Here is a 26,942-nt window from a genome sequence, read left to right on the forward strand (position 1 = left end):
TTTCACAAATGTAAATGACTAACTGGGCCTGTGGTACAGTGCATTTCTGACACGGCTTACCTCACAATCAGTGGCACTCTGTAGACTCGTAGAAAAGGTTCATTCATGATCAGCTGATCCAGTTTGAAAAAAGTACACGCGCTGCGAGCGCAAGGTCAGGAGGTGTTTCACAAAGCAGCTGATGAAGATATGAGACTTTAAAGTAAAACAGCTGCTCACGATCGAAAAGTGCACACTGGGAGCCCGTGGTCCACGTGGATATTTATTCCGCTCCATCAACATTTATATTTATCAGACATGGAAAATCTGTGGTCTTTCATCAATGCATACTTGGTTAAATGGGGTGCTCTTGAAAAGCATTGACTTGCCTTTGCAGAAGACTTACTTACTGTTTGATCCAACTCAGATGGATCTCGAAAGAAGGTTATCGATATTTTCATCTTATGCAATTGATGAGAAACTCTTAGTTAATGGAGCAAAGTCTAAGATTATAATTTTCTAAATCAATGGTGATCGAAAATTGGAGGAATAGCTGGGATTTTCTATTCAGCAAAACGCCTCTCTTTAGAGCCAGAATGATACCGTTTACTGCCCAGCTAAAACGTATATATTAAAGTTATTGTAAATTCGCCATCATAAGTTTTATTGTGCCAAAATCTTTCCAGCCTTAATTTATGGACTAGAAGTGGTCATCTGTGATTTAGGATTTTTCTAACAATTATGTGGGACTGTACAATGTATGACAAATATCATTCAGCATTCAAGGAGGCTCATCTCTTAAATCTCTTGTGGAGTGGAAAATAACTCGCCCTATATGCTAAAATGCATGACACTACCACCCAGTTATTCAGGACTTGAACAGAAACACACAGTGTAAGAAAATAGATTCACTAAACAAAAGTTATTAATCCGCTTGATCAGGTGTTGGACGATATAGATGCCGATGAGTTATCAGGAAAAGAGTGAATCTATCAAAGTACATCTATTTCCTTGCCCTATAAATGAGACTTGTACATGAGGTTCAAATTCAACCAACTGCCCACGTTAGTGTTTGGGCACCAGATTTGGGATTCCTAAAGATCAAAGAAACTTGGCACTGGTGCAGCGATAGACAAGCAACTGCCCCAAAATTGTGAACCTGTGATATAAAACACTCTTTAGGGCTTAAGTACATTCCTTTTGAAGATGTGGGAGGAATTCTATGGAATAGGATGATGTTGGACGAGGTTTCCTTGATATAAGCACTTCGTAGGTTCCTAAGAATTCTTTTTGACACGACTTCGTAGTAAATGTATTATGGTAATAGTTCCCCGTTATACACAAGAATTGTATAATCATGATATTTTAAAGATTATTTTTAAATATTTCTATGGGAAAATAGGTCTTAACTATGCCTTGATATATGTTTGAGTAATTGCAGTTTGATCTAGTATGATTTGGATTATGTTAAAATCTATACCGATAATGAATTTGGAAAGGATTTATATGTTTACCTTATTTCCCATTTAACTTTTGTTTTCATTATTGTTCATTTGTGAAAAACCAGTAACAAAACACAAAAATAAAAAAATAAAAAATATTGATGTACGAAAGGAACATGAAAGTCCCATGTCTCCAGGTATCCCTTTTCAGTTATGCAATACATTCTTTGCACCTAGATTTTAGAACTTATTTTGGACATTACTAAATTTACATTGGTCTCTGAAATACAGTTTAGACAAGAGCTGGACTACCTTTGCAGCATCTAATCCAGAGTGGTTTTATAGTACTCCATTTATTTTTCAGTTGACAAACCGCTCTAGTTCTGCCAAACAAGTCCACCATTAATCCTGATTGCCTTGGAAATAGACATACTATAGTTAGCATGCGTGCTCCCATTCTCAGTACTGCCCATTTCTTCTTCATTTGCAAGCAGGGCACAGTCCAATATCAATATGCACATTCATGAAGCCCATGGAATATTCTCGGTGGTTGATGGATTCTTGATGACATGAGTGCCAGTTTGATGGATGCCAATTTACAGTTTCACACTCCATTACCACCAATGCAACTGGGGTGAGTGGCAGAGATGTGTTTCAGGATTGCAGTGGACATGATTTTAATACAGGAAAGAACTTCCCCTTGCAACACAATGTGCTGCTTCTCAGTTATCACACCACCACATACAATGATGTAAATGTGTCATTAGGCTTCTCTGGGACACTGTATACTAAGCATGATAGCATCTTTAACTGGGGAAACAGTGGCATAGCAATGTATGAGGGCAATATAGTAAGCCAAATGCCAGTGTGTTGAACAGGAGAGAGAGTGGCATCACACTTTTCTATGGAGCATGGTTAACCATAACTTTACAATGTTTCTAACTGGGGCAACAAGATCATGACATTTAAACATCGGATTAAATGGGGTAGTACAAACTAAGCCTGGCAATATGTCTGACAATTCTAATGTCATTTTATTGACTAACGCAGTAACAATGTGCACTAAATCTCCTGGCAACAATATTTAAAACTGGCAAAATTTCAAATGGGACAGGATTTGTGATCACAGTGCAGTAGTGTCACACTGAAAGCTGTAGCTACGTTATTTACCCGCTGCTTCCTCATACCAGTGCGGCACACCCTCACTCCCTCCACCTAAATCCCGGCCCCCTTATAAAAAGGGGTTATATTGGAATGCTGCATTCGTTTTTTTGCTTTTGTTTTTTTGCTGGTGTCATATGAACATGGCCAACACAGCCTTACCATATAATACACCAGTTGCTGCTGCAAAACGCCTTCATGCATTTGCTGACCTTGCTTCTGAAGTATTGCAATACATGCTGGGTTTCATGGGTGTTCTACCGAAAATTTAATATTTAAAATGCACACGTGCCACCCAAACACCCTTCAAGGTTTCCAGCTTCAACAACAGTTTTAGCAATTATTTTATTGTGTATAAGACCTCCCTCTCTGAAATCGAAACCAGTCACTGCTGCGCTGTTTATCAAGTAGGCTCCAATATTGATTTTCGCTCCAAAAGTTACAAATGCATACATCATTATTAGGGTGTTAATTGATCACAAACCTAGCTTTGAAAAGCAATAGAATTCTTTGTAAATGATAAGAGGGGGTGGTAAGTACACACCGAGGAAATCAGAACACAACGGATCAATACAAGTGAGTAGGGAGCTAAAAACAGGACAGCAGCTGGCAATTACAATGGGTTCTTTGAAGTGATCGATGTCATTAAAGGACCAATGAAGAAGTAGCCTGATCAAATCTACTCACCAGCTCGCTTTGCCTCTAGGAGGAAAGCGTTGCCGTAGTCCCAGAAGAAGAGGCCTTTCCCCGAGAGGGCGTTGATGGCGGTTACTTGCCTCCTCAGGCTAGAAAGCAAGCAGACAGAGCAAATGGATGGAGTTTATTTCATTTAGGCACGAAACAAAACGTAAAAGTGCCCAACACCTTGAAATGCAATGAACATTGATCAGTCTTCTAACTGCGCACCGGCTCACTTCATATGACCAGTCCACACTTCGAATAAGAGATTTGTTAATTTTTCATCCATTATAAATACATACTGCAGTTTTATGAGTACCTATAAAATGGCAAAGAAACCTTCAAGGTTTAGGTCTGAGCCTAAAAGCTGAGCCAATCCGTGAACGTCACATTTTGATCGACTATCCACAGGACCAGCCCCTCAACATAGCACACCCTCATCAATCCAATTCAGCTTTATTTCGGTTGTACACCATAAAAGCACAAACACACATAGAAAAATGCTAAAAACAAAGTTAATAACTTTAAATAAGCCATAAAACAATACAATTAGTAACAATTCATAAGCACAATTTCATTACTCTAGACGCATTATAAAATGACAACATAATATTTGCACCATGGAAAATAGAAAACGTATTCTTTCAACCAGATTTGACCAAGGTCTCCTTTTTTTGAAAGCCATAAATATAAACATTGAAACTGTTTTAAAAACAGCCATAGACGGGGATAATTTCCTAACAAGAAGGGCCTCTCTCCTGGTATTAGTCACCTGCGAGGTTAGTAGTGGCCTCGGCCATTTATAGAGCGGGCGCGACAACAAAGTTCATCTCGTCTTCAACTATGGTGAGGCACGCTGGACAGTGTGCACACAACACTGAAGTGATGTACCTTGGAACGCTTAGCTGGTTAAACACTTAAGTTTTATTAAGTGTTTATCTTAAATTACATTGGAGGACACCACTGGGTCCCATCACCCAGGCAGACCTAGCATCAACTGACACTCTACAGTACCTTCACATGCATTCACAGACCAACAGTCCACAAACACTGAAACATTCTCTCATCTCATGCATTCACAGACAAGCACTATACAACAAACACCTTCCCACCAGTGTCTCGAACTTCACTAATGGAAACAGGCCCATGCGAAGGAAGGGCACAACGTTTTCTTTTTCTTTCCCACCGGGTAATCAAGGGAAGGCTCCATAGCCATATTACATGTATACACCATATAGCTAGCAGAACTGCAAGTATCGAGTCTTGTCCGTGTAGCCAACTCGTGGAATCTAATCTTGAGCAGATTGATTGGCCATTTATACGCTGGTCAAACCATAGAGCATTGAGATCAAGAACCAGGGGGAGATGTTTAAGATGCTGCAGCCACATAGATTTTACACCTTCCATTTTTAGTACTTCCACTAGGCCCTCTCTGTATTAATCCTACTCCACTGTGGACCTTATCTTTATCTAATACAAGAGCGGTTTCAACATCACCTCGTACTTAATTTCTACATGCCCGAATGCTAGGGCCACAGGGGCCGGTGGAGCACTGGCTGGAAGAGCTGGCAGAAATGGGTTTTCTATTTTCTATAATTAATCAGTGCAGGTATGCCCCCATATTCCTGCACCATAGACTAGGACTGGGACTGCCCGAGTCCTGTATACCACCATTTCTCAGGACACTGATCCGCATCCAAGACGTTCTGAAAAGGTGGTTACTGCACCAGTCTGTCTGGCTGCTGTTAAATTGCTTTTTTCAAGCCGTTTGGTCCATTTCAGGTCCCTCACAAATGATCTCCCCACAGAAGATAGTGGTAGAATGTGTGTTTGTGTCTACTCAGACCAGCCAAAAGGACAACAAACCATATTTTTTGTCACACGCCATAGTTCAATTTCTGGCCGTACAAAGCAGTCCAAAGGACGTGAGTTGTCATAGGACCTTATGGCTTTCAGCCAGAAACACAGCGTCAGCAAATAGGAGGAAACTCGATTTGACAGAACGCAACCTTGGTGCGGCCAGTGATAGTTTTTGCATATCAGCAGCAAAGCTGTTGATATACACTAAAAACAGGAGGGGGGCCAGGACATAGCCCTGTCTTACCCCTATCTCAACTAGAAATGGATTTTAGTTCTCCCCCTTAATGCCATTTTACACACACATAGTTACTAGAATGTAGGGCCATAATGGATTGGACAAGTGGCACAGGAAACCTGTAGATGTACCATCTCCTTCCACGGTTTGTTTATGAGGACAGTATCGAAGGCTGTTTGGAGGTTGACAAAAGCCAGGTATATAGGATGGGATGAAGCGTAAAACTTCAGTAAAGTAAGGTCCAACCTGAAGGACTGGTCAATAGTCAATACTCCTTTTCCAAACCCTGCCTGGGCACTAGACAAGACGTTATGTTCTTCAGCCCAGGTTTCCAGGGACTGGAGTAAAGCCTTGCATGCAGCTTGGCTAGAGAATGAATGAGTGATATAGGCCTATAGTCTGATGCAAGATCCAGGTCTCCCTTTTTATGAATTTGAATTATTGTCGCTCCCATCCAACTATGGGGGTGGACAAGCAAACCATTGACTTCATTAAACATTTTGTTCAAAATGGGCCCATATATCTGGATAACTAAGGGATGGTATAAAATTGGCTTCTGGAGCCTTGCCATTGTGCCGGGAAAGGATAGCTCCTTCAACTTCATTAGAAGAGAACATAAGCACAACCTGGGCAGTAGGTTCATGGGCCTCATTCATCTTGGCCTCACCAAATCTCAATCTACATCTCAGATTCATCCGGCTGTAAGGAATACAAGGATTCCAAATTATTTACCCATTTCTCTGGTGCAATGAGGCTCATATCCGGTCAAGTTGGGCCAGATCTTGCCATACGCCAAAATATCTTTGTATTACGTGTCTGGATTGCATAAAGCAATGCAGTCAATTGCTCAACCATACATTTAAACTTTGTTTCCAGCAAAGCATTGTATTAATTTCTCAGGGTGCTCACTTCTTGCCTGTTTCTATCATTTTGTTTTTTGATTGCTTTCACAAGAGCAGCTTTTATTCTTCTACAATCTCGATCGTACCAGCCATGACCATTTTTGGATTTGGACTTCTGGGCCGTGGTGTCCTTGTTAGTAGAGAAAACAATGCTTCCACAAATGAATTATAGAAATCAATGCAAGTGAGACGAGTTGGAATTTGTATATTGTTCTGAAAGTGGTGTTATCACTTGGTAGACTTTTGGGAGAATTTCTACATATGTCCACTGCTCATGATTAAAGGATATTCGGTGCTTTCAAACCATCAAGTCATAAGATAACTTTGCATTGCATGACTAACAGCCCCTGCTAATAAAGACAGGTGTCATCTCAACCCCAGTGCACTGGTCCAACCAAGACTCCCAGACAGACTGTGCCAAGTCCAATGCCCACAGGCTCAGCATCCAGTGGTCCCTACTACAGACACTCCCAGACCATTTCCCACCCACCCACCTCCCATCTGATCACCCAAAAACCGCTTCAGCAGGGTCCCAATGAACCCCATTATATTACAGTGCATTGATGCAGCAGTAAACTAATCTGATAGAGACATGGTCTCACTTGCAGACCCAGATACTGTGGTAGAGACCGTCATGAGCCAAGACAGATTGCCAAGGTGTTTCTGTCAAACCGGCCAGCAAAGTAATATCCTTTTTGCTCCTAGGGTGTGCAAGTCACCGGTTAACTGGTGTAACAAGCCAAGGATCCAGTATCAACATTCAGTTGATCCGGTGAGAGATGTGAACAACACAGGACCACCAGACCTCTAGCTGCATTGCAACCTGAACGGGGTACACTAGAATGGGAGCACATCCCACAACATGGACTACAGCAGATTGAGGGGGGAGGGGGAGGAGAGGCAGGGGATTTCACCATCGAGAGCTGGAGAAGGAAGCAGTAAAACCCCAGAAATGTAAAAGGAGTATAGGTGAGATGCATTGGGAAGATCGGAATAATATGTCATCTTATGCACAATTATATTTGGCATTTTGGGATAATTTGGTGAACACCAGGAGTTAACATCCTGAGTGAATTATGTACAATGTTCACGCAGTACATTATGTTTGAAGTGTGCACCCTTCCTATCCAACCCACTTTACACAAATCCTCTTCCCTTCTCTCACCCCCTGTTAGAATGGATTTCCCAACTCTGGCCTGGTCGACAGATGTTTAGGAGATCACTCTTGTAAGATTAACAGGGAAACGCTTCTGGGAAGATAGCCAGACCAATTCATAGTAGCTTGGAGAGCAGCCAAATCTCAAGAGGGGGCGAGAGTGATCAGGGGGTCTCCATGAGACCACAGTGAATTAAAACTAGACAGTCTTATACTGGAAAATATTCTATTTATTACAGGCCTAACACAAATGAATCATGAAATGCACTAGAAAAATATCACACAGGCAATACACTATGTAACATATATACATCACTGGAGTCTGTATGAGAAAGTTAGTAACTCCACTATTAACTGTAAAGGAAAGGGTGAACAACTTTTATAGCACAGACAATTCCAGGCCAATATGAATGAAGCCTTCTGTTCAATGTTCGATGTGCACGTAAAAGCATGTGCGTAAGGTTCACAAAGTACTTCTTAGGAGGCAGGAAAAAGTTAGGGGAAGAATTCTGAAGCGGTAAAATGGGTTCCAAAATGTAAGCAAGCAATAAAGCTGTTCCTTCAGAGGGCTTTAGGAAGCGGATGCTACCCAAGCCAAAAGGAAGACCAAAATAGCCTTCCGTGCAAAAACAAAGGGCCACTGGTAAGTGACTTCACTACTCACCGGCTGTCACTTGGTTTTGGCTTGGCAGGTCTGGAGGTGGGTGTCAGAGGTTAGATTTCCTGCCCTTGGTACGCTTCTCAGATGTACAGGTGCTTTGGGGTGCTAACAGATCTAGTACGGGACAGGAGCTGCTACTCTCAATTTGGATGAAGAATTAAGAAAACATGGATGCAGTAGGTCTCCGGGGACTGGAAGAAATGCAAGAAAGCTGCCTACAGTGACTGTCATGTTGAGATGAAGGGCCACCCAACTCTTGCAGTATGACTACCCCTCCCATCTTGTATCTCAAAGATACAATAACAGTGATGTTGGTTAGAAAGGTGCTTTGTAGGATAAACTGGGATTCCTCAAAGTCTCGGGTCAAATCAGCTATGCTTTTGCATGGCACCCAATGTTTCAGTTAGTCAATCCACTGGTTTCTCAGGTACTCTTCCGAGAAGGCTTACTTGCAGGGTTACCAGGAGGAGTTGAGCGCAAATTAGTCCGACCACTCCAAAAGGTTCTAAGTACCTTCACAGATCTTTTGAGACCAAGTGCAGAGCAGGGCTCAACTGGGACAACAGTATTAAGTTGCCAGCCCTCTTCAGTGAGTCTCCAGATCATCCGTTGTTCTGCTCTACTCTTCAGGATTCTTGGTTCCTTCTACAGACAGTTTCTGACCTGCTGGAATGGACACAAGACCCCTTCTATCCAAAGTCAGGCAAGTGGTCGCACCCAGCCCACCAATGAGAAGGTCTGCCCCATGCATGCAGGCCAGCAGCAGTCCAATCATACCAGACACCCTGTAAGCAGTAGTATGGATTGGGACCAGACAGTCCCAATTCACTTCCTGGATACCTACACACGTGACCGGCAGAGGCCGCGAAAGAAGCGGCTTTCATAGGCGACTATATGCCCAATTAAGGAAGTCCCAAACCTGGAAACGCAGGGGTAGGGTCTGAGGACATTATGACCAAAGGGACAGACAAAAGATCTCATGGCATGGCCATCATGGGCACCAGCCACAGTCTTGGGCCAAATGCGGTATGGCACTATACAAAGTTACACAATTATACGAAAACCTACTGCTGCCACCAGTCAGTCCTAACCACCAATAATTTTTTAGAGTGCGTCTACGTCCGAAAAAAACGGGCCCATTGTGCGATACTGTAAGGTACTTTGCACAATGATAAAACATTACCAACAAGTGGCAACAAAGTCTTTAGACTAAGAGAAACAAAGTTTCTCAGTACTGACAGTCTGAAGGATGTGTCTGTTTCCTCTAACAATGAGTTAAAGCCCAGTGGAGTGTAACCGAGGGCTGTGCTCGACTGTAAAAAGTTAGGTCAGGATGCAGAAACAAATGCAAAACGTTTGAGGGGTCCAGAGAATATGGAGGAAGAGTTGTTTGAAGAGAAATCTTTTCCTATACCCTACAAACCCATAGGATCAAGGAATCTGATGTTGCTGAAATGTGCTGTGGTGCAGGATCTTCCTGAGAACATGGAAAAGAACAGTTGTGAGCTGGTTTACTACATACCACAACCAGTCCTGGAATTATTACTAATCAGCACCCAGAGAAGAATTTTGGCAAACCGGATTCAGACCCCTCAGATATTATGGTCCTGTACGACCATGGATCCGGATGGTCTCAGAACGCCCATGTACATTTATTTTTTAAACTTAAGGTAATCAGCTAGCATCTATTGTAACGAACCATGTGATCATGTCACTTCTCCCCAGGGGGGGAGCCCTCTCCTGTGAGGCTAGAGAGGTGAGCCTGCTATGCAACATTGCCATAGGGGTGCCCGAAAGCAGGACCTCACAGATTCCCCCGTTCCGAGATGGAACTCCCTAACCCTTTTGCCCTGGAGTCCCTGAAATCTATCAAATGTACTGAGAAACCATCTGAAAGCACTACTCTGTTATGGCAATACTTCTTCCTTTCATCCTGTAAATATTGATAACATCAAACTCTGAAAGACTAAAATGGACTTTCAATAGCAAACAAAAGGCGATGCTGGAAGGTTTAGATTAAATCTTAACCTCTGGCATTGCTCTGAGCAACCTACCAGACCATTGTTCTTCACCTGCCAACCCTTTACAAAAGGGCAAGACCATGTGCAAATCAAGCTTGCTCCCACACCCAAAGGGGCAGTGCAGCCCACACTGCTTGGTCACATGCTATCTGCATGAGACCACAAGCATCCCCAGACATGTTTCAGCCTAGTTGGGTGTCTGAGGAGTAGCTTGGATCTCTTGGCCCAGCAGGTACCGAATACCTGTCCCACTCACGGTGACGATAGCAAAACAAAAGAGGTGATGGCTGGAAGCTTTAGAGTACACCTTAACCTCTGGCATTGCTCTGGGGAACCCTCAAGAACATTCTTACAGTCTGCTCTCAAGGCAACTTCAAGTAGTACTGTGAAGAAGATGGATGGAGTTATATAAACTACTCCTTTGGCAAGTATAGAAGGTACTGGAAAGAGGTGGCCTCAAGGAGGCATGAAGAATATACAATGGACACAAACAAAGGACTGACAATACACTGGGGAGGAGCCAACTGAATGGAATAAAAACAAAGGACCCGATGAAAACTGAAGCAGGCGTGCAGCCTGGCAGACCACGGAAGTTCAAACCTGCGAGCAAGAATCAATGTCGGGGACGGAAACCTCCAGTTCTAGGCCAACCTCAAGCAGACCTGACTGGAAGCTGGAAACTGAGTAACAGTGGTGCAACCTAAAGGAGGTGGACCAGGTTGTCCATTAATAGTACCAATACCCTTGGGCTGGGAACTCCATTGAGCCAAAGCATTGCAGTGGAGAGTGGAAAAGAAAAGAAGACAGCATACCTAGGAAGCGTATTGTACCCACACCCCACGAAGAACCAGCGACTTAGCTCCAACAACAAAGAGGTAACAGGAGTCATGGCAGACTGGGGAGGGGATTGGGGAAGGGTGCTTAAGTTAAAGACGACATCGGGTGTAATCTACCTCATCTCAGTGACTGCACCAAGAGTACTTGTATCTTTATCCCAGCCAGCATAGTGCCCATGATGTAATGTGGGGAATGTTGAGTAGTGAGGGATCTAGACTGTAAAGATGACTGATAGAGAGCCTACTGAAAGGAGAGACTGTGCTGCTGGTGGGACTTCAGATGATACTTGAATAAACTAAAGTTTGTGAAACCTGTTTGGCACCTGTATACTTCATTTTCGGCGACGAGGCGCCCACCAGCCACCCATGCATGAGAAAAGCATCAAGAATCCTGCGGATTCATCCAAAACCAAAAAAATGTAAGAGCGCAATGTTCCCTTCATATAAATAGTGGATGTTACAGCTGCAGGAAGCAAGCGCTTTGAACACATGGAGGTACGATGAGAGGAAGTCAGTAAAAGAAAATGAGATAAAAGAAAGACACTGTCAGGTTTAAACTGCCTGGTTCATTGAGGCAAGGTCCCATGAAGTGGTCCTCTCCATGCAAGGTAGTCAGAGTTTTGCATAATTCAGTGGGAACAGATGGCAGATTTTGGAACATGAACAGAGTTGTAAAATTGACAAGAAAAAAAGAGGATGGTAACTGAATGAGCAAGTGGACGAGAAAAATGATTTCACAAGTGACAATGGGCTGCGATGTGGTGCCAATAGGCCACACAGGTCGATCAGCAGGCCTGAGAAATTCAAACACTGTTGTATTAATGTTGTGTTAATCGGCGGGACGTGTGTAGTATCTTGATCCCAGTCAGCACAGTGCCTATGATGTAATGTAGGGAATGTTGAGCAGTGAGGGATCGAGATTGGAAAGATGACTGATAGAGAGCCTACTGAAAGGAGGGACGCTGTGCTGCTGGTGGAACTTCAGATAATACTTGAATAATAAACTAAAGTTTGGGAAACCTGCCTGGCTCCTATATACTCCAGTATAGAAAATAAAAGAAAGCCTTGGGAGTACTCTCCCTCATCACAGCAGTAGTAGTGGAAGTGTTGAAGGGAAAGAAAACCTCAGGAGTCATCTCCCTCATCTCCAGATTTGGGACAGTAGTATCAAGTGTGAAGATTACATCACTAGTGATCTTCCTCGCCTCAGTTGTGTCAAGGAGACGGAAAGAGAACATATTGGGATTACTCTCCTCAACACTAGATCACCAAAGGAGACTTTCAGGCTAGAGAGTGCCATGGGGATAATCTCCTTTGTCAAAGTATCAGAAGTAGTCAAGGACATTACTGGAACGGTTCCTCTTGGTTCCCCAAAAAGAGGGGAAAGAAAAGAAATAAACTGTTGGAAACAGGAGTGTTTGACTTTTAAACAAGCCGAAGAGAAGCCTGGAAAGAAGTACAAAGGTTGATAAAAAACAGTTGCAGCAAACTGTCCAAAGTTATCCAAGTTATCCAACGGCTGAACCACCGTTGGATAACTCCGTTGGATAAGGGAGTCATTCTCCTGGTTCTTTCACCGAACTTGTTGAATCAGAAACTAAGGGAATAGGTTACTAAACAGAAGCTTAAAGACAGATCCAATTGACCAGGAGGAGATATTTGTTGACCTGTGGGACCGGGAGGAGGGAGTCATTCTCCAAGTGCAGAACTATTACCAGAGACTGTTAGAAATATGCCCCTAGGGCTGATCCCATTGCACCAGGAGAAATGAGTCATTCTCCTGGAGCCATTTATGTTAATGCCTTTTGTTAGTGGTAGGGCTAGAGTAGGTTAGTTTGGACAGAGTACAGTTAATGCTGCCTCCTTTATAATCTTCCTGCATCTTTTTACTTGCGCCAGAGTGCTCAATTAGTCACCTGCACCAACAGATATTTTCTCTTCTTACATACATGATAACTATTCACCTATAATTCTGGCTTAATTCCATTGACTGGTTCTTGTTTTCTTTAGGATCGCACTTGGGATATATTATTGTTTTGTACTGCCTGCACTAGTAATACATTTTAATTTTTTCAATAAACACATTCTGTTGTCGATTGTAGTTATCTGAACATATAATTTAGTTTTGAATCTGGTTTCGTTAAATCTTCCACCCAGATTACCTCCTGCAGTGGTCAAGACTAAATGCACTCAATAAGCCAAAATTGACAGTCCAGCGTGTGTCAAGTCAGCTGGGGGGACTAGGTAAGATTGGAGATATCTGTGTCCATGTACAGAGGGAGCTTGGATAGTATGTGAACCCTATTCTCTTACCACACTACCAGGCCAATGATCCTCTCACATTCTGCAGTGTGATTTCTAGCATTCTTCAGAGGATAGACTTGTTATAAATTTGGGTGGGTTCAACACCACCACACAAATAGAATCCCCAAGGAAAGCTACTTTAGTGTTACTGTTAAAGAACATATTAAACACGCAAGGCAGCATAGATACCAGAAAACGTTTTCTTCAACCCAAACATTGTAAAATGTGGCTAGTGATGCAGGGAGTAGAGTCACTTTCAAAAGAACAACTGCCACAAAGGATGTCCCAGCTGTCACGGAAATATAGTGGCTTCAGAAAGATGCAGCTAATAAGCCAAATACATGGACTAGGCTTCACAGAATTTTCCTTACCTTCTTTAGCATGGAGCTAATAATTACAGACTCACACCAATCACAGCACAGGCCCTTCAGAAATCTCTAGTCATCAACTCAGACCGAAACACCTCAATGCTGCATTCGACTGCCCCCTCTAGCAAGGGCAATGTTCATTAATACAGGCATTATCTAAAATCCCAGTGGCGGAATGGGGGCTGCTCAAGTACCAGAGAACAGGGATTGCTCTTCGGAAACACAGCATAGATATTTGCAAAGTGCACATGCAATGCCCTCTGGATTATTCACTAGGTTACACTCTAGCAACTTCATAACAAAACAGATGGTGGCAGTACCTCTAACAGCTTGACGGAGGCCATCGGGAGAAAGGCTAGAAAAACCAACATGTGTGTGAATAGGCTACTGTGCTCACCTGAGCAATACCACCAACCTTTGCACTTTTCCCAGCAAAGTAAATATCTTAATTGGTGCATCAGAATTGCAGATGTACCAAAGTCACACAATTCAAGATGGAACCGTGATGCTTTACTTGAAAGTAACCTTGAAGAATGACCCACTTAAGGTTTGCTGGCAATGAATAAGGATGCCGCCATATGCATCAGGGGGAGGAACACACTGTATAAAGCAGTCTGCCCAACTGCTCAAACACTCATCAGTTCCAACATTCCAACAAGACTGGTTTACCCCAGCATTAAAGATCCTAAAACAGGAAATAAAAAAAGACAAGCCAAGCGCTTATGGGCCCAAAAAAAAAAAAAAATAAACAGTTCTGAAAATAAAGACAAATGGAAATCCAAGGAAAGAATATACAAAAAGATATCGAGGCCCAATAAAACGACGAACACTCAAATAGAGCTTGCGGGAAACAAAAAGCTATATAAAAATTGGAACTGCCCACCGCCCTTACTCATGTCATTAACCCAAATAAGTATGATTGAAAGTTTGATGGCCCGGGATAAAATTCCAAAATCTCAAGGTATCAAAGGCATTAAATGTACCGCCTGTATAGGGGACCTTCTCCCAACAAGGATAATTCTTAAAATATTACGATTTTGCCCCCTTTTACACTGTATAAATGCCTCTTTTAGAAACAGACACCTTTATATGTCTATTATGGAGGTTGCGGTCACTCCTATTGCTAAGAAACCTGGACATAGTGCTAAAGATCCTACAAATCTACGTCCTATAACCAACACCCCATTCTTACTAAAAATATTGGATAAGGCAGAAACTATCCAATTACAGGTACATTTTGAATCTGCCGCCATCTTCCATCACAAACGATCAGGATTCCGGAAGAATCACGGGACGGAAAGTGCCTTGCTTGATACGCAAACGATAGGTAAAATAGATGAGGGGAAAAACAGGCCTACTTATTTGATTGGCTCTCTTAGCAGCGTTTGATCTCTTAGATCATACCAGACTATTGGAAACACTGGCAGATATTGGCAAATGTTCAAGCCACACCATAGAATGGAAACGCTCCTTTCTGAGCGAAAGAACGTCCAGGATATGCTGGGGCACTGCTTGCTCAGATCCTATCGCCATCAATCCCGGAGTGCCACAGGGGGCTTGTATTTCACCAATCCTTTGTAATATCTATATAAAGCTTCTATGCAAAACACTGGAAAGCATGGGCCTCCATTTCCCCAACTATGCTGACAATTTTCAGTTTATCATGCTCACCACTCAGCTCCACAATAAAGACTTTAAAACCCTAAATCACATCTACTCTGTCATCCAGGAATGGATGATCAAAAACTTGATGTGTTTGAACAGCTCAAAGACAGAGCTGATGATCTTCGGGACCAGCCAAGCCAGAAATAAGCTGGATTAAGCATATGTAAATTCGCCTATAGACACCTGTACCATCAAGATCATTGAGAAATGAAAACTCTGGGTACAGTATTTGAGGCATCCCTCAATACGGATGCTCATGTTAACTAAGTAACAAAGAATGCTCACTACCATCTCAAAGTATTGAGACAAATATATCCACTAGTGTCCTGTAAGAACTGTGAAACTTTGGTTCGGGCCATTATGCCCTGGCTGGACTATTGTAACGCCTTACTGTGTGTGGAGCCAGCAATAAGGAACTTCCAACAGCTGCAGACTATCCAAAATGATGCCATCAGAATAATCTTTAATGTCACCAGGAGAGAGCATATCTCACAATATAGAAAGGAACTGCACTGGCTACTGGTAGAGAAACGATTTCAGTTTAAGACAATGGCCCTGGCTCATAAATGCTTCCATGGAGAAGCACCGGACTAAAACAAACACTGACAAAACATTCTCCAAACAGGACATTACGCTCAAGTGCGGCACACCTTCTCGTTGTACCATAAATGAAATGAGCCAGAGGAAAGGGTAGATCTTTCCCGATTAAAGCAGCCAGCAGCCGGAGCAAGTTGACCAAATCTATGCAATCCGAGGAAAGTTACAGTACCTTTCGTAAAAATCTTAAAAACAGCTCTGGGTAATCTAGTCCATTATCACTAGCTGTAAATGATTATGTGGTCTGTTAAGTGCCCTGATGCCCGCAGGCTATGGCGCTGTAAAAATAAACAAATAAAATAAATAAACATTACCTTTCTTGAACTAGTTCCCGAAACATCTCTGGATTGGAGGACAGGAGCTGGTTTGCCTCTATGAAGGGGAGCTGGACTGGGTAGTAGCCCCCGCTAAAAGGATTGTGGCAGGAGGTCTGATCAGATCCCAGGTCAACGAGCAGGTCCCCCGTAGCCTCATATTCAGACACAAGCCTTTCCCTGCATCAATAGATAAAAGGCATGCAATATTCAAAGTCAAAAGAAACATTCGGTCTTGTCTTCTGGATCAACAGCAGGTCAAACTGATCGCATCTGACAAGTTAATTTGAAGGCTCCCTATAAACATGCAGTCAAAAGTAGCTTCAATACCTGTTTGGAGGTGTGTGCTGGTTATCTTCTCTGTGTAGAGTACTGTGTGGGAATATATCAGGTGTCTCACACACTTGTCTAATGTGGCGTGGACCTCTAATCAAAGACAATGCATGCAAGCACATGAAATCTGTACCATAACCTACAACTATCTGAAGCAAACTATCTAAACATTGAGCAGTGTTGACAAATCAAGGTGTCGCGAACATTATCAGCATTTCCGGTAAAGTGTTTCGGGTTGCTCATGCTAAAAGAATATGTAGGACATCCGTGGCTCCATTTTGGGATCAGTCCTGTTTATGCAGAGTCATGAGGTTGCTAAAACAATTGACGGAATAGGCTTGGAGTACGAATAAAAAAGGACATTATTTGAGGGAAAGTTATGACAATAGCATTGCCTTAGATTAAGGGACAGGTATACATTTAAAATGGTATTTAGCAGAGCAAGCTGTAAAATAAATGTACATGGGATAAACCATCTTTCTGTCACTTCTAGTAGTGACCACCTTGCATGACACACTGGGCGTTAGTTTAAGGCAGGCAGATGACATTCAGTGGCTTTAAAGCAGTGTGCCAGACCAAATACCTGTGGCTATATGGAGGAGCCAAAGCCGGCCCAGTGATGTAATGAGTTCCTGAGGATATACTCCAGGGCAGGCTCAGTCATTGAGGAAGCAAGGTTCCGATAGCGAGGAGTCATGCAGGCCAGTGATGCTTTGCTTTACCAGCCTTTAAATGTCCCAGACTGCAGGCTTAAAAGATTGTAGGATGCATCCCGGAAGTGCAAGATGCTCTGAGGCAAGAGGTCCAGGTGCTCTGTCACACAAGATGGCAAGCAGAAGTGAAGGATGTGTTGGGACACCTTCCCTGGTTTCCTCCCTGCATGGTGCGCTGGCTGACCCTTCAGAAGAGCAGTGGCATGCGCATGCCAAGGTCAGACCGAGGGAAGCCAGCATCAAGTAGGTAAACACATTTCTTTTTTAAAACAAGTCAGTGTGGAAGAGTAGTGGGTGTCTGAATGGGTCCACAAGCAAATCTATGCATGTGCGAGGCCAACATTAGAGAGATCTTCGGTTGAGAAGCCCACCAACCAATCCCTATCGAAACTGCCAGAAGTAACAAACCCAAGTCCCTTTCACCAGAGAGGCTGGGAGGAAGGGTGATGTTGGGACAGATAGAGAGGACTTCCCAAGGGAAAGGACGAGTTGGTTTATCGTTGCACAGCAGGGCAGTACCCAGTTTTCAGGGGCAAAGCCCAAGAGCCGATCCCAATCACAGTTCACATCCAATTACCCTTTCACCAGAGATACTGGAATGTGGGTCCACAAGCAGTTTGCGAGTTTGCACACTGAGCCGGAGAGACATTTGGGATTTGTATTCTGAACTACTTAGTGTACGCTGTGCTTGCCAAACTGTTCTAGAGAATGGAAGAGACCAGACAAGGATAAACGCGGGTGGATCAAGACCCATGAGCTTGGGGACTGCCATGTTGGTGGGAAAAGAGCAGGGGAAGTTGGTAGAGTAAGAGAAGGAAGTTGCTGGAGAATACCAGGTGAGAGTTTATATATTACAAAAGGAGATGGTTGAGGACCATTCGGTCAATAGTGATAGTTTGGAAGGGGTTAGTGAAAATGGTAAGGAGGCATTTGGGGGATTACAGAAAGGAGGTTTGTGGCAGAAATCAGGCATTTGAAGATTATCAGGTGATGATACGAAGTGGGGAACCTCCAGAAGCTGGAAAAGATAGTTTGGCATGGTGGTTGGATTTCAGAGGGGGGTGCAGCAGTGGTTAGGGAAAGTAAGCAGATAGAGTTGGAGGAAGAAAAACCTTCCTAGTCAGACCAGGAAGCTTTCAAATGCTGGCTGGAACTTGACAGGTATTAGAAGTACCATCAATTATTAGAACCGCTGTAATTGTGTTCTCTATATGCAGATTTCAGGCCAGATGTCCCCTATGGAATGAAAGACCCATGACGAGGCCTGCCTGTATCTGTTCCCCACTCTTTCTTCAACTCCTAGGAAGGAGCTATGCAGCGAGAGGTGCTAGACTACTCTCCCTGCCAGCAAACCATCTACTGGAGCACGCACTACTCTGAAAGGGGTAAGACCTTTCATATTACAACGTGCACCGCGCCCATTGCAAGGGTTCTTTACTTTCCTATGCGATTATTTCTGGAATGCACATGGGCACTTCGGGGATATAATTAAGACCTTTCCCCTGCTGTGCCTTTGACCACCTGTGTATTTCTGCAATTTCGTATTCTGCTGCACTTGGCTCTACTGATCACCGGCCACTACCAAAATGGCCGTACTGCATTGCCTGTAGTTTATTTTCTTGCCTGGCCTCACTCCCCACCTCCCATTGGTTGCCCTGGCCTAGATAGGCCAATCCGAGCAACTTGGAGGCGGGAGCCAGCCACAACTACAGAGGCCCCCGACTAAGGACCTGTCTTCTCCCCGTCTGCTACAAGGACGCACCCCTGTGATGCTGTTGTGTCCCCCCACCACCCATTCTGTGAGCTGGGATGCTGTTATGTCCCCCTACCACCTTGGCCCCCTGAGATGCAGTTGTGCACCCCCCACCCCGTTGGCCCCCTGGGATGCTGTTGTGCACTCCCCACCCCTGGTCCTCCAGAATACAGTTGTGTCCCCCCCAACCCCTCAGGTCCCCCATAATGCTGTTGTGTCCCCCCCTGATGCTGTTTCCCCCCCCCACCTCCCTGGTCCCCTGTGCTGTTGTGTGCCCCCTTTTGCATTTGCACGCTGCTGCCGCCTTGTAACATGGGGTCAGGCACCATGCATCTGCCGCCTATTTGACTTTTGCATTTGTAAGCCCTTGCCGCCCTGCAACATGGGGTTAGGCACCATGTATCTGCACACTCTCTTCTGCACTTTGCGTGTGATGTATTGTTTCTGTATGTTCCTCTATGACGTAATCACCTCCTGCGCTTCCTTTCTGTAACCCGAAGCACTGTAACCAATCTCTTAAGTATGAGCGCCTAGATACCTCAGGGTTTTGTACGCTATATAAATAAAATAAAGGCTATCCTTGGCGTTTCAATGACAGAAGTAAAAAGAGGAAAAACAATGAAAGATGGGGAGAATACCTGTGAACACAAATTAGATGTGTGCTATGAGTGAGTTATTCACCACAATCAAACCCTGGCTCCCTGTGGGTCTGCAACACAATACAAAACACTCAATGGTTACAAACAGTGGAAGCGTCACGAAAATTGGAATTTTGAAGCCAATACTGCAGAAAATGGTGAAATAATGTATTGTCTTAGATTAGAGGTCTATAGTCTTTCATTATGAATTAAGGGTCTGTAGTAACAATCCAATTGCTATAGATAGGGAATCACTGTTCAGTATTAAAGCTGGTATATTATAAACTCTAGACAGAAAAGTGTCACAATACTCAAAACACGTATTTGCAGTTGCTCTCCGATCAGGTGTTATCCACCCAGGCCCAAGTTAAAGGCCTGAGTGGAGCGACAGAGGGTGTTTATGCTATTAGCAGCCCGGGTTACCAACCGGTAACCCGGGGGGTGTAGGGGGTCATTGTATTTTCTTTCAATGAACGGGATGCCCAACTGAAAAGAAATACCTAAAATGGCCGCTACGGAACTGGAAGAAGGGGCTCCATACGGTAAGTGCGATTGGAGACAGGGGTTGGGGCTATATTAAATATTGTAGGCAAGGGAGGTTGAGGGTCAAGATAGTGGGGTAGGGGAAGCAGCCAGCATGCTGCTCAGAACATGGGCGGAGATTAATAGTTTAAGCCTATGTTCCTAGCAACCCCGAATGGTTGGCTCCCCTGCACCGAGTGCCAATAATTAAGCAATGCTACCTGAGCAGGGGGGCATTACCAGGCCAGGTAAAAGACTGAGCAAATCGAGGGCTTTACACTTAGCTCAGGACCAGTAATGCCCCCCCCCCCCCTGAGAGTAATATTGCTATTAGCATTCAGCACGATGTACTGGATACTAAAAAAAAATAAATAGTTTTTTAAGTTGAGAAAGGACACAGTCATTTCTCAACACAAAAAAAAGAAAAAATCTCCCTTTCCATGGGGCATCCGATAATGCATCTACACTAGCCAACATTTTTACTGAACTTGACTTCACACACCGGTTAACCTCCCCACACACAGTAAAGGAAGGACACTAGACAGGCTTGCTGACTTTAATTGTGATACTAAGCTCACCTCTAACAATGCGCCTGGACTGACCATCACATTATTTCCTTCACCCTCCCAGTCAAACCCCTAATCACCATCAATCCTCTAGCCCCACCTTCTTTAACCAGAAACAAGCACAACATTACTGTGGATAGTCTATTACCACTACTTCAACCTATCACAAACACCCCACTCTCAAGCAAAGACCCCACAGCATTGGTCAAACTCTACAACAAGACTATCAAAACAGCTATCAACAAAATTGCACGGTTGTAAATGCGGAAAGAAAAAACAAAAACACACTAAACTCCTGGTTTACCCCTCTACTCAAAGCCTTACACCTTGAGAAAAGAAGAGCAGAAACCCTCTGGAAGACTAACCACTCCATTGAGATTAAGGACCCATTTTCTTTGTTATAAAAAAAAAACGCAAAGCAGATTCTCCAAACTAAATAAAAACACATTCAATGACAGGATCAATAAAGCAAGCTCCAACACCTGAGAACTGTTAACCATACTAAAAGAACAGAGAGTCACCAATTACCCAATCAGAAACTTGCACCAAGGACAAGACTTGGTGCACTAATATCCAAGATGCCTTAGCCAACAAAAGTTCACTCTTACGAAAGAAAATAGAAATTAAAAAACTTAAACAGCCAAAAACCTGAGAGAACCAAACTCGCTCCCTACCCCCAAGAAATCCTACAACTGCTTCAAGATAACCCCTGTCTCCATCAAGGATGTGACAGAAATAATATCCTCCCTCAAACCATCAAGATGTGAAGATGACGCTTGCCCGGCCCCCATCATTAAACAGGCCGCTAGAGAGCTAGCTCCCTTCATTACTTTACTCAAACTGCTCAGTCCAGACAAACTTAAGATGCGTGGGTCCTCCCACTTCTAAAAAAAAAAAAACCCTAACCTAGACCCCAACATATCCACTAATTATAGGCCTATAACCACTGTCCCCTTCCTTCTTAAAATACCAGATAGAGCTGCCCATCTCCAAATTCAAGTCTTCTTAGAAACAAATAATCTCCTTGGCCTAATACAATCTGGTTTTCAGACCTAAACACGAAACTGAACCGGCGCAAATTGACATAAAAAAAATAAATTATATGGACAACCTAAAGGACAATGGAAAGCTAGCTCTCCTCCTCCTTTTAGATCCCTCTGCCTCATTTTACCTGGTTGTTCACAAGGTCCACTGCAACCACCTGACTTCCGTCGTGCACTTCTCCAATGAAGCCACAGCATGGATTCTGTCTTTCCTAGAAAAACTCACCATGAGAGTCTTCTTTCCCAACGCAGCAGCTGAACCTATCACTTGTGGAGTCCCACAAGGATCCTGTGTCTCACCAATGTTATATAACATTTACTAAGCCCCAGTTTGACGCTCTCGACAACCAGGGTATCATCTAAACTAACTATGCAGATGACACCCAGATGCTCATTCCTATATCTGGCGACCACGAAATTGACTCCTCAACAAAATCTATCTGATCATCAAGGCATGGATGGCCAACCATGGCCTCTGCCTGAATGACGAGAAAACTGAGCTCCTCCTTGTCGGATCCACAGCTAGACTAAATAACCTAAGCATCCACTTCAAGTCATAAAATCTACAGTGACAATATAATGGGCTCCAGAGAAGTGAAAACCTTAGGCTTCTACCTTGACTCTACACTCAATCTAAAGAAACACATCAATGCCACTGCCTCAGCCACTGCTTACACTTGCAAGTTAATCAATGCTTGCAAGCCCTTCCTGTCCTTTGACAGTTGCATTACATTTGCAAGAGCTTTGATTTTATCAAAACTCTACTATTGAAACACCTGATATCTAGACTCCAGTAACTACAACATAACTAAGCTCCAAACCCTACAGAACAACGCGTTAACAACTTTCCCAGAATGCAACATATTTCAGCTATCAGACGCAGCACTAACTGACTTGTGGTCAAAGATAGAATTAACCTCAAAACCTGTACACACAAATGTCTAGCCAAATCTGCACCCAAATATCTAGTCCAAGTTCACTAGAAAAATCTCAGGACGCCCATTGAGACCTATACCCTTACGCTGTCTAAATGTACCCAGATATAAGCAGGGGCAGAAGTTGCCCAGGGATGGCCCCTAAATTGTGGAACTCACTCCCCAACAACCTCAGATCTGAACCCTCCTAGTTGAGCTTCAGAAGGAACACTAAATCCTGGTTACGATCGCAAGATATATAAAATGGGCCCTCCTCTCAGCCTTTGAATATTTAACTATGTATCATCTGCTCCTTTGTAAAAATCCTGATTGACATTTATGACTGTCTTGTATATATGTCTTATCCTGCAACCATTTTGTAAACATTGTGTCTTATTTATTACTGCCTGTTCACATAAACTAAATGTATGTACTTTCGTAACTAGTAAAGCGCCCAGATACCTTAGGGTTGATGCACTTACTAAATAAACAACAATGGTAGCATGTGGCGCATCTTGACGCGCAGGAACACTACTTTTGTCACAGGACAATAAAGGAGAAGGTAAATGCGGCAGTAGTGGGAGGGAGTGAAATCTGTGGGAAAGGGGGCTGAGGGGAACACTCGCCTTATTCCTCGGCAAGGGAGATTGTTGTCTCCAGCACTGAAGAGGTTTGGAGCGGTGAGATTTCCATATGGTAATGCCTCTGCTCGGAGCCTCCCCATTAGCTGGGAGGACAAAGCTATGCCCTTGCCAGGTACTAATAATTCTGAAATGGATTTTACAGACATGAATCCTTTTAACTAAAAAATGTAACAAATTAGGAAATGCAAGCAAATTGACAACTTACCAAAGGTCTACCACATTCCCATGGTAGCCCAAGCTGAGGACAGTCTTCGTCTTTCTGGCTTGCCTGCAATGCAATAGAATCAAAATGAGTGGACTGTACAAGAGTAACACTCTTAGTGAAATTGGTCAATGGTCATTAGAAAACTACTCAGCAACTACCTGAACAGTGCATGAGAAATAATTCTGGCGATTCATATAGCACCAGTAAGATTCGGGATCACGTAACCAATGTTCCCTCACATCAATTTGCAATCGCAGAAGGATTAAGGCACGAATCAGCCCTTGTGGCTAGGAGTGGGGGGAGCAATCAAACATGTGCTTAGTGGATTCTCCTTACTGGAACTGTGTGTGCTACATCTGGACCTGCATGCCATTTCCTAGGTGGGGTGGGGAAATCTGGAGTTGTTCAACCTTTCTGCCATTCAATAAAAATACAGCAGGAAAAACAAAACAAAATCATGTATAGAAAATAATGAACTAAGGCACAATATAAAATTGAAACCTACGAAAGAATTATATTGTTCTCAAACATGCTCGTCCAGTGGTGTACACTTGATCAAAAACACTTTGCAAGTGAGACTAGACTACGTGGCAGTTAACAGCGTCACTTCAGGTTCACCGAGGGCCAATATGACATAAGGCTGGAATATCAGGAGGCCCACCTGAAACACCTCCATGAAGGTGCGGGGCAATGGACCCATGCACCAGAGTGCAATTCTCCATTGCTTCTCCGCCTCACTTGGCCCTTGAATACTCTGAGCTCATGCACCAGAACAAGCAGAGAGAATGCAGTATTGCGGTCAACTGGCGATAATAACACCAAAGCAATTTTTATTGAACACCACAAAGGACAGGATAGTATGTTTTTACGATACGCGTGATGCAGATTCCTCCCCCTTCTTAGTGCTGTAGTAGCAGTTACGTGGTGAATGAATATTGACAGCGAGTAGAATGGTGCACTTTTGCTAACCAAGAGACTAAGATGTTGACTCTGGAGATAGCTTATTGGACCTGCGGAGGGACTTCTCTTGTACGTCCAAGAGACTGCTGGGAAAAATTGATTTTCCAAGCAACGCTGTATGATCATTCAAAATTAAGAGGTAAAAGCAATGGAGAATGCATACCAAGAAGCATGGCATGGTTGATCTGCAAGGAGTCTGCCACAACTCATTCTGAACTGCCACCACCATTCTGTTGACAATTTTCAAAGGAGGGACATGTGTCAGTACCTGGCAAGGCTGCATGGTGCCGAAAGTAGTATGAACCAAAAAGGTGGTCACATCCCTTGAGAACCCAAGAAGAGAACCTTTCAGGCAGAGTACCCCCTTACCATGGCATCTGTTTTCAAAGACAAAGAACCACCTGCTGTCTGGACTGGTTCAATGGTAGATCTAAAATAGTCATGAGCTTTGTAAAGGGAGTAGGTGGACATCGGCCATGCCTGGCATTGCATCCAAACTCCAAGGTTTATGCCTCATGAAATAGTATCCATGGGGGCGCTTCACATGAAGACAGCAAAAAGGAGCTTGTCCTTTCAGATAATACGACCTCTGTTCTCCTTTGGGAGATCTGGCTGAAAAGACTGATGACATTTTTACAGCCTGGATGTCCTGCGTTGGTCCATTTTATGAAGATTTCTATTAGTTTCAACTTTGTTTGCATGGTACAGTAATACGTGCAGGAGGAAATTATCAGGTAGAATTGGGCTGGCGACGAACTGTAATTCAGGGCCTTCTTTTGGGAGGCAAGTATTTGGTAACCAAAGAACACAGTTTCTTCCAAAGACTGTCGCTGCATTGAGCACATCCCTTTGAATCATTATCCTCAACTCAACCTCCCATAAGTGTGGAACCAGGGCTCTACTTGCTCCCTTGGTTACTCTGGATCCTCTGGATTTAATCTCATCCAGACTAGGATTCTACCACTGGAGGTATGGAATAACTGCTTTGGATAGGTCTTCATTGTCATACTCCTTAAAGTCAGGCTCCCGATACATTAACCCAAACAAATGGCTGACAAACTAGATGGATTCCCAAAGGTACTTTAAATGGTCATCTGTCCTCCTAAACCACCCATGTTGGGTTGTCTGCCCCCCCCCTTCTTTTTAGGTTTTTCTTTGGATTGTAATTTCTCACACGCACTTACATTTCCTTACTTGGCTTTTATTGTGGTTCCCTTGGGTGTTTATTTTCTTGTATGTACTGTACAATCCTTCCCTTTGTAAGATGCTTATTACACACTTGTTAAGTATTTCACTACATTAAGAACGTTAACTCCGTTGGGTGTATTTTGTAATGGAAGAACATGGATGTCAGTGTTTGTGGCAACCAATAATTAAGGTATCCATCATAAGAAAATAAAGTGCCCGTGTAGGTGTCTCACTGTAGCATCCATGTGGTAAACGGCAAAGGCTGTTACTGTCGACCCACCTCTGCCACCCAAGTGGATAGGAGGAGGGGGCATGGTCGGAGAAATAACTGTCCACAGAACAGAAGGCATTTTCAGAAGTGGAAGATTTTAACCAAAAAGTGGGAAGGAATGTCAAAGGGCCCAAGGTGGGTGATGCGGTGGCAGCTGTGGTGGACCGAAATGGCCTTGGGTGTCACAACAGTGCATTTTAGGATCAGGAGCTGGCAGTGAAGGTGCGAACGAGGGAAATGGAAAACAATCCTAGTGGGAGGTTTCTCTGAATCATTTTTAGGGGCAGGCACAGCAAAACCCGATGGTTTTGTAGCAGTTTTCCTAAAGCAGATATTCACCTTAAAACGTGGTCTTGGCACGAAGACAAATTGTCCAGATTGGGTTTGAGAAAATAATGACACCCGCGAAGGGCATTAAGCCATTCATGTGGCTGGAAACATGTATGCAAATTACCATCATCTTCCCCAAGCCACCAGCGCCTCTTCCCTGTCCATCAGCTCCCAGGAAACCCTCCTCTCCTCCACCCATAGTACCAGTTCTCCAGGCACTCCCTCACAGCCTAATCAACTAGGACTTCCGACTACTACGCTCCTTCACCGGTCTGCGCTGGGCCACAAAAGAAATTCCAAAAAGGTACTGTTTACCACGGTGGCAGGTGGATCGAGCTAGAGGGCCATTATCACACTTGTACGCCCCAGGTGCAGGCGTGATTGCTATATTAGACTTGCTAATTAAGGAGCAAACATTTGAGAGGACCTCTTAAGACCAGATCTTCCGATTTTAGAATACATTCAATCTGAAGACAATTCTGAATAGCAGCCTGGAGAGAGAGGTTCAACACCACCCAATCTATTCAGTTTAAAACTAGGGACATCAACAAATCGCACGGTTAATATCTTCAAATCACAATGGGGTAAATCTGCGATCCGGAACTTGACGTACTCGGGGTGTCTACACCCAGAGGTGCCGATTAGCAGTACCTTCATGGATTAGGGGAATGCTCAGTTCAAAT

At 43.6% G+C, this 26,942-nt stretch overlaps 1 protein-coding gene across 1 annotated transcript in view; it reads right to left on the reverse strand.

Moving 5' to 3' along the window:
* Positions 1 to 26,942, reverse strand: part of UROC1 (urocanate hydratase 1) — a 482,866-nt gene that overhangs the window by 156,356 nt on the left and 299,568 nt on the right. Inside the window, exons 10-12 of the mRNA XM_069643013.1 lie at positions 23,511 to 23,573; positions 16,180 to 16,359; positions 3,270 to 3,367 (exon numbers count right to left, since the gene is read on the reverse strand). Coding sequence (XP_069499114.1) covers positions 3,270 to 3,367; positions 16,180 to 16,359; positions 23,511 to 23,573 — 341 coding nt within the window. The remainder of the gene's footprint in view (positions 1 to 3,269; positions 3,368 to 16,179; positions 16,360 to 23,510; positions 23,574 to 26,942) is intronic.

Source organism: Ambystoma mexicanum, chromosome 2p (genome assembly GCF_040938575.1).
Source record: "Ambystoma mexicanum isolate Mex_15411 chromosome 2p, UKY_AmexF1_1, whole genome shotgun sequence".
Classification (NCBI taxonomy): domain Eukaryota; kingdom Metazoa; phylum Chordata; class Amphibia; order Caudata; family Ambystomatidae; genus Ambystoma; species Ambystoma mexicanum.